Here is an 8,955-nt window from a genome sequence, read left to right as displayed (position 1 = left end):
CTGTCCTGGAACTCACTATGTAGACCAGGCTGGCCTTGAACTCACAGAGTACCGCCTGCCTCTTCCTCCTGAGTACTGGGATTAAAGGCGTGCACCACCACACTTGGCCCATTTTTATCTTTTTGAATAAATTAAGTAGTATTGGATGTAGATCCTCTTTAAATGTCTGGTAGAATTCTGATGTAAATCCATCTGGTCCTGGGCTTTTTTCAGTAGGGAAGTTTTGTATTACAGTTTCAGTTTTCCTTATGTGTTATAGGTCTTTTTAAGCTGTTAATTTCTTCTTAGTTTAGTTTTGTTGGTTCCCATGCTTTTAGGTACTGGTCCATTTCTTTTAGGTTTTCAAATTTCGTAGCATATAGGTTTTTAAAGTATTCCCTTATAATGTTCTGTATTTTTCTGGTGTCTACTGTGATGTTTCCCCTTTCATCTCTGATTTTGTTGATTTGGAGGTACTCTTTCTTTCTTTTTGTTAACTGGGCTAGCAGTCTGTCAATCTTGTTTATCTTCTCAAAGAACCTGCTCTTGGATTTGATTCTTTGTATTGTTTCCTTTGTTTCTATTTCATTAATTTCTGATCTGATTTTTGTTACTTCTTCTTGTCTGCTGGGTTTGGGTTTCATTTTTGTTGTTTTTCAGGTATCCTGAGTTGCAATGTTAAGTCACTTATTTTTGTTCTTTCTGATTTTTTTAATGTAGGCACTTAAAGCTATAAACTTCCCTCTAAGGACTGCTTTCAATGTGTCCTAGATGTTTTGTTGTGTTTTATTGTCCTTTTCATTTAGTTCCAAGACTAATTTTCTCTCTTAATTTCTCCTTTGACCCATTCATCATTCAGTAATGTGTTGTTTAATCTCCATGTGTTCATGTAGTTACTAGAATTTCTTCTGGTGTTGATTTTTAGGCTTTATTGAATTGTGGTCTGATAGAATGCATGGAATTATTTCAATCTTTTTGTATTTGTTGAGGCTTGTTTTGTGCCCCAGTACATGGTCAATTTTGGAGAAGGTCCCATGAGACACTGAATAGAAAATAGGTTCGTGTGCTTGGGTATAATATTCGGTAGATGTCTGTTAGGCCCATTTGATGTATGGTATTGTTTAATTCACATGTCTCTCTGTTAACTCTCTGCCCTGTTGACCTATCTAATGGAGACAGTGGGGTAATTGAAGTCTATTTTTGTATTTGTTGAGGGTTGTTTTGTGCCCCAGTATATGGTCAATTTTGGAGACGGTTCCATGTGGTGCTAAATAGAAAGTACATTCTTTGGTGGTTGGTTGGAATACTCAGTAGATATCTGTTAAGTCCATTTGATATATGGTATTGTTTAATTCAGATGTCTCTCTGTTAAGTCTCTGGCCTGTTTACCTATCTAATGGAGATATTGGCGTATTGAAGTCCCCGATTATTAGTGAGTTGGGGTTAATTTGGGTCTTAAAGTCCTGTAGTACTGTTTTAATGAAGTTGGGTGCACCAGAGTTTGGTGAATATATGTTCATGATTGTAATATCTTCTTGGATTATTGTTCCTTTGATGAGAATGAAGTGGCCATCTTTGTCTCTTCTGATTAGTTTTAGTTTAAAGTCTATTTTATCAGATATTAGAATTGCAACACCTCCTTTTTTTCTTAGTACCATCTGCTTGGTATATTTTTTTCCAGCCTTTTACCTTAAGGTAGTGCCTATCTTTGAAAGTGAGATGAGTTTCTTGCAGAGAACAAAAAGATGGATTTTGTTTCTTAATCCATTAAACTAGTCTGTGTCTTTTGACTGGGCAGTTCAGTCCATTGATATTTGAAGTTATTAATGAAAGATGTGTATTGAATCCTGTCATTTTTATCTGTTCATATTGTTGATATAGCTATGCATTTCCACAGTTATACCTTCATTGAATTTCTTTCCATCACTCCTTATGTATAGTCATTCCTTTCTTCAGCTCTTTGTATTGCTTCCAGAACTCTCTGAAGGGCTGGTTTTGAGGACATGAATTCCTTCAGCCTATTTATGTCATGGAAGATTTTTCTTTCCCCTTTGACTATAGTAGACATTTTGGCTGGGTAAAGTAATCTGGGTTCACATCTGTGGTCATTTAGAACTGGGAATACTTTGGTGCAGGCTCTTCTGGCTTTCATAGCTTGAACTGAAAAGTCAGCTGTAATCCTGATGGGTTTGCCTTTATATGTGACTTGTTTTTTTTCCCCCTTTTTTTGCAGCTTTCAGTATTGTCTCTTTGTTCTGAACGTTTAGTGTTTTTACTATCATGTGCTGTGGAGAGTTTCTTTTCTGGTTCTGTCTACTTGGTGTTCTATATGCTTCTTGTATTTGTATGGGCATGTCTTTCTTTAATTTTGGGAAACTTTCTTCTACAATTCTGTTGAAGATCTGATCCATACCAATATCTTGAGATTCTTCTCTCTGCATGCCTATGATTCATTAGTTTGGTTTCTTTATGGCGACACACAATTCTTGCATATTCCATTCTTGTGTTTTCTTAAATTTTTAAAATGTTTGCTTGAGTGGTCTAATTCATTCACTTTATCTTCCAGTCTTGATATTCTGTTTTCTATTTCATTCATCCTATTGGTAAGGCTTTCTCCTGTCTTTTCTAATTTCCTGAGTGTTTCACTTCCTTTTTCAGCCTGAGTAGTCTTCAATATTTCTAACTCTTTTCTGAATTCATTCAGAAGTTTATCCCTATCTTCCTTCAGTTCTTTGGTTTCTTTGTTTGTGTGTTCTTTAAATTCACTGAATTCTTTTATCATGTTTATAATCATTCTTTTGAGTTCCATGTCCTGTGTTATCTCTAGGGAGTTCTCATTGTACTTCTTTAGAGGACTGTTGGTACTTGGTGGGGATATATTACTTTGGTTTTTCATGTTATTATTTTTTCTCTGTAACTTTGACATGTGAATTTCTTTCGTAGTTTCTGATTCTTGTGTGAGACTCAAGCCGTCTTTTGTTGAGTTTAGATCTGCTTCTTTTTGTAAACTTTATGTGCCTTTGTGGTTTACTTGTTGGGCATGAAAATCTGGTTGGTTTAGGCTTCAGGTGCTCTCTTTTGATTTTATATTGGAGTGGCCTAATTACTTTTGTCTTCAGGAATTCCCACAGTTGCCGAAATGAGATGGTGATGAGCTCAGATGCTCTCGGGCTTTCTCCTAAGGTATGGGTCCCTCCAGGAAAAATGCTGTCCTCAGAAATTTGGGGGTTGGGCTGGCCTGGGAGCTGGGCCCAGGTAAGATGCTGGTCTCAGGAAGCTGGTTGCTGTGCCACCCAGGAATGCAGAGGGAGGTGGGGATGGGAAGAAGCCTCAAGGACTCCTGGGGACTACTGGGAGGAACTGGGTTGGTGTGGATGCAAATGATCAGGAAGCAGTGGTGGCTCTGGGCTGAGACGTTAGCCCTGGTGTCTGTGGTGCCAAAGCAAGAAATGGGCCAGTATCCAGGCTAGGAGGAGCGGTGCAGTAGGGGAGCTGAGAGGGTGAAAGAGGCTAGGGGAGTCAAGGTGCTGGCACCAGTATGCAGAGGCTATGCAGCCCAGAAAGCCAAGGGAGGTGAGAGTGGGACCAGGCCCAGAGGGCTCCTGGGGACTAAGAAAGTTTCTTAGTCCAGGATGCCCAGGGGCTGTGCAGCCCAGGGAAGTTCATCTATGAACTTTACTATATAACATCTATGTACAAGACTGTTCTCTAATTCATGCCAAAGCAGCAGCCACATCTGCATGTGAACAGGTAGGTCTATTCTCAAAACCGGCTATTTACTGGCCCTGGCTGGTTGCTCCATTGTGCAGAGTTGTAGATGTGATGATAAAGGTGTGCTTTCATGTGTCCTGTGGCTAGTGAGCTATGAAAAGCTTAAAAAGGTGCATGATCCGTCATTGGCTCGTCACTACTTCCAGGCAAGGGAGGCAGGTTGTTGCTGGTATTCTCTCTGCCACCCACAACCTTAACTTTATGGTCCCCACTTGGTCTTCAAATGACTTGAAGGTTGTAGAGTTCCTCATGTCTCCAAGCTTCCTGCTGATGGCAGAGCCCATAGTAGACAGGGCAGCAGATGTTTTCTGGCCTGCCTGTGAAAGGGTTTCTTGAGTTGTAGCTTGGCAAGCTCCACCCAGAGCTCTTCCTCTTCCACCTCTGTCAGGTATGTTCCCTGCGGCCCAATACAAATTTAGTAGCATATAGGTTTTTAAAATATTCTCTTATAATGTTCTGTATCTTTCTGGGGTCTGTTATGATGTTTCCCCTTTCATCTCTGATTTTGTTGATTTGGAGGTGCTCTTTCTTTCTTTTGGTTAACTGGGCAAGCAGTCTGTCATTCTTGTTTATTTTTTTCAAAGAACCAGCTCTTGGATTTGTTGATTCTTTCGATTTCATTCATTTCTGCCCTGATTTTTGTTATTTCTTCTTGTCTGCTGGGTTTGGGTTTCATTTGTTGTTGCTTTTCAAGTGTCTTGAGTTGCAACGTTAAGTCATTTATTTGTGTTCTTTCCAATTTTTTTTTTTTTATGTAGGCACTTAGAGCTATAAACTTCCCTCTAAGGACAGCTTTCAGGGTGTCCCAGAGGTTTTTTTGTGTTGTATTGTGCTTTTCATTTAGTTCCAGGAATACTTTTCTTTCTTAATTTCTCTTCTGACCCATTCATCATTCAGGAGTGTGTTGTTTAATCTACATGTGTTCATGTGGTGACTAGGGCTTCTTCCAGTGTTGATTGTAAGCTTTATTGCATTGTGGTCTGATAGAATGCGTGGAATTATTTCAGTCTTTTTGTATTTGTTGAGGTTTGTTTTGTGCCCCAGTATATGGTCGATTTTGGAGAAGGTTCCATGGGGTGCTGAATAGAAAGTGTATCCTTTGGTGCTTGGGTGGAATACTCAGTAGATGTCTTTTAAGTCTACTTGATATAAGGTATTGGTTAATTCAGATGTCTCTCTGTTAACTCTCTGCCCTGTTGACCTATCTAATGGAGACAGTAGGGTATTGAAGTCTCCTACTATTAATGGATTGGGATTAATCTGGGTCTTAATGTCCGGTAGTATTGTTTTTATGAAGTTGGGTGCACCAGAGTTTGATGAATATATGTTCATGATTGTAATATCTTCTTGGGTTATTGTTCCTTTGTTCAGAGTGAAGTGGCCCTCTTCACCCCTTCTGATTAGTTTTAGTTTAAAGTCTATTTGGTCAGATATTAGAATTGCAACACCTGCTTTTTTTTTTTTTAGTACCATTTGCTTGGTATATTTTTTTCCATCCTTTCACCTTAAGATAGTGCCTGTCCTTGAAAGTGAAATGAGTTTCTTGCAGACAACAAAAAAATGGGTTTTATTTCTTAATCCATTCACCTTGTCTGTGTCTTTTGACTGGGGAGTTCAGTCCATTAATATTTAAAGTATTGATGAAAGATGTGTATTGACTTCTCTCCTTTTTATTTCTGTTAACATTCTTGATAAAGCTGTACTTTTCCACAGTTATACCTTCATTGGATTTTTTTCTGCAACCCCTTGGGTATAGTCATTCCTTTCTTCAGCTCTTTGTATTGCTTCCAGAACTCTCTGAAGGGCTGGTTTTGTGGACATGAATTCCTTCAGCCTATTTATGTCATGGAAGATTTTAGACATTTTGGCTGGATATAGTAATCTGTGTTGGCATCTGTGGTCATTTAAAACTAGGAATGCTTTGGTCCAGGCTCTTGTGGCTTTCATAGTTTGCACTGAAAAGTCAGCTGTAATCCTAATGGCTTTTCTTTATATGTAACTTGTTTCTCTTTTTCACCTTTCAGTATTATCTCTTTGTTCTGTACGCTTAGTGTTTTTACTATGATGTGCCGTGGAGAGTTTCTTTTCTGGTCTTGTCTGTTTAGTGTTCTATATGCTTCTTTTATTTGTATGGGCATGTCTTTCTTTAATTTTGGGAAATTTTCTTCTATGCCTCTCTCTGGTCCTGTCTGTTTGGTGTTCTATGTGTTTCTTGTATTTATATGGACATGTCTTTCTTAATTTGGGGAAATTTTCTTCTTCGATTCTCTTGAAGATCTGGTCCATGCCGTTATCTTGGGATTCATCTCCTTCCTGTATGCCTATGATTCGTAAGTTTGGTCTTTCTTATGGTGTCACACAATTCCTGCATATTCTATTCTTGTGATTTCTTAAAAGTTTCATTGTTTTAAATTGGTCCTACTATGGTATAAGCTTGTGTTATATAATCCTTTTTTGACTAATGCAATCAAGTAGTTGATCGATAATATGTTTCTGTTTTTGGCAAATGTACTATTATGATCCAATTCATCGACTACTTCAGTTCATGGTTACTGTTCTTGACTTGGGGGTTTTTATTTTTATATATTATTTATACTGTGTCAGAATATACCTTAAATAATAATTAGTAAACAGTACTCATTGTGGATTCAATGATTTATAAAATGTTTTTACCCATTTTCGCACTTGAATATCTTTGTGTTGTGTAATATTTATAGGTGTATGCTCTTGTCTCAGGAGTGACAGCTGTGTATGTAGCCTCATTAATAACGTATTACTATATCTAATACTTGTTTTTAGACCACTTTCCTAGTGGATAACAAAAAGGTCTTTGGAACTCATCTCATGCAAGACATGGTGAAAGATGCTCTTCGGTCTTTTGTCAGTCCTCCGGTGCTTTCTCCCAAGTAAGTATTACAAAACATTTTATAGTGTGTGTTTTGTAAAAGCCCAACTTCTGTTCACTCATACTGTATAGCCAATGTACAAAAATTGTTTAGGATCAAATCTCCATATAAATATCTCAGTTGTGCTAAAATTGCTCTTATAGTCACTGCCCTGACAGCATGTTGTAAGAGGCTGGAATGGATGGCATGCAGCGTCATCATTTGAGCTGGTGTTTTGAGAAATTAGTAGGGCTTTTCCAATAGTGGGAAGAACTGAGTTGTCATTTCTTAGCAGAGAAACCAGCATCTGTAAAGACATGACAGTATGAAATGTATTCTGTAAACAGAGCTTCATCATTCTTACCAATGATTCGTGGAATGAATCATGCCATGTTTCATGTAAAACTCTGATAGCTTTCTGTGTTTGGGTTCCCCAGAAACAAACTCAGACTGTTCTTTGAAGTCAGTGTATTTTAGGAGGTGTTCCCAGGAAAAGCCAGCGGGATAGAAAAAAGAAAATAGCCTGCTAAATGAAGAGCTGATCTTCCTAAAACAAGGGACTCTAGATAGGCTGACTAGACTTAGTGGATGGACTTGCACTGGGGAACACCTGGGGACACTGACAACCCAGTGGGCCTTAACAGGGATAACCAAGTATATGGGCTCCAGTGGAGGGTGGGGGTGGTGCATGGCTCTGGGAAGGTGCCAGTGGCGGGGGGGGCATAAAGATTATTAAGATTGTTTGAGTTGTTCTGTATGAAATGCACAAAAAATTCAATTTTAAAAAATGCTATGGATAAAGAAAAGGGAAAAAGCCAGGCAACCTGCATTGAACTGAATGTATCCTTGGTTCAGTCCTATAGGAGCTGTGGACACAGGGATAAGAGAATTTGAGACCTACCCCTATACTGTCAGGTCAAGATTGTCTCTGGAAGGTCATAAATAACTGGCTGCCATACCTCATTTCATTTACAGTAAAGGCCATGATCTTTGTAATTCAGCCTAGAAGACCTGACACCTTCTGGTCTTTGCCTTCCCAGCCTCACCTCTTACTGCTCTCTTTATCTCTGCCTCAGTCATGCTTGCTTGCTTGTTCTTGGAACGTATAGGCTTTCCCTCTCACATACTGTGTTTTGTTTGTTTATTTTGTTTGTTTTTTTTTTTAATTTTATGTATATGAGTGTATTGTCTGCATATCTGCAAGCACACCCATGTTGTGCAATCCCTGCAGAAGCCAGAAAAGGACATCGGATCCCTTGGAACTGGAGTTAAGGATGGTTGTTAACCACCATGTGTGCGCTAGGATTCTAACCCCAGCCCCCTGCAAGAGCAGCCAGTGCTCTTAACTGCTAAGCCATCTCTCCCATCCCCTCACAAGCTGCTCTGTACATGAAGGGAAAATAAAGGACATTTTTCTCAAAGTCCCTGACTGTACCCTGCTCCTGCCACCTTCAGGTATATTGAATCTCATCTTGGTAAGAGCTGCTATGGCACCCTTACTTTAAAATTACAACTGTAAGCTGGGCATGATGATGCACACCTTTAAACCCAGCACTCGGAAGGCAGAGGCAGTCTGATCTCCATGATTGAGGCCAGCCTGGTCTATATGTGAGTTTCAGGCCAGCTGTGGCTACACGGAGACCCTGTCTTAAAAAAGACCAGGAGGTGGGGGCACTATAGTCATACTTTCATTTTTTCTATCTTTTCACTCAACTTTTCTTTTTAGATACTATATGACTCACTTTAGTGTCTTTATATTCCTCTTTTTCCATTCCCCCAATTAGAGTATAAACTTCACAGATGCCTAATAGCCAGGTGCCTTGACTGACGCTAGGTGCTAGAACAGAGTCTGGCAAGTAGTCAGCACCTGGTAAAAATTTTTGACTGAAACAAAGAAACAAGGCTAGAGGGAGTTTGATGGTCAAATAATTATGAATGACACTCATGAGTCTGAATAATTTGGTAAAGTGTGTTTTTGTTTTATGCTGAGGAATGACTCACATTTTTAGGTGGGAAATGGAGTAATTGGTTATATTATTTAATAGGAAGGAAACTGATAATAAAGGAAACAACAGTGAAGGAGAGGACAGAAACTATTTCAGAGAAAAACTGATAATGTAACATGATTGAATTGGAGTACAAAAGAAAATTTCACCTTCTAAAAAATTACCTTACTGTGCATTTGGAGTTCCTTGTGGAATCAGTTCTCTTCAACTTTTATGTGGGTTCCAGGGATTGAACTCAAGTTGCCAGGTGTCTTAGTTTGTTCTTCATTGCTGTGACAAAATACTCTGACCAATACCAGCTTGGGGAGGAAAGG

The 8,955-nt window shown here is 38.9% G+C and overlaps 1 protein-coding gene across 1 annotated transcript in view; it reads left to right on the top strand.

Annotated features, from left to right (window-relative positions):
* Naa35 (N(alpha)-acetyltransferase 35, NatC auxiliary subunit) overlaps positions 1-8,955 on the top strand; it is a gene marked incomplete at its 5' end in the record, with an annotated part of 41,951 nt that overhangs the window by 12,521 nt on the left and 20,475 nt on the right. Inside the window, 1 exon segment of the mRNA XM_029563502.1 lies at positions 6,550-6,656. Within this exon segment, the coding sequence (XP_029419362.1) occupies positions 6,550-6,656 (107 nt within the window).

The sequence above is a fragment of the Nannospalax galili genome, unplaced genomic scaffold (genome assembly GCF_000622305.1).
Source record: "Nannospalax galili isolate Female #2095 unplaced genomic scaffold, S.galili_v1.0 scaffold1096, whole genome shotgun sequence".
Classification (NCBI taxonomy): domain Eukaryota; kingdom Metazoa; phylum Chordata; class Mammalia; order Rodentia; family Spalacidae; genus Nannospalax; species Nannospalax galili.
This window is presented reverse-complemented; position numbering and strand designations above follow the sequence as displayed.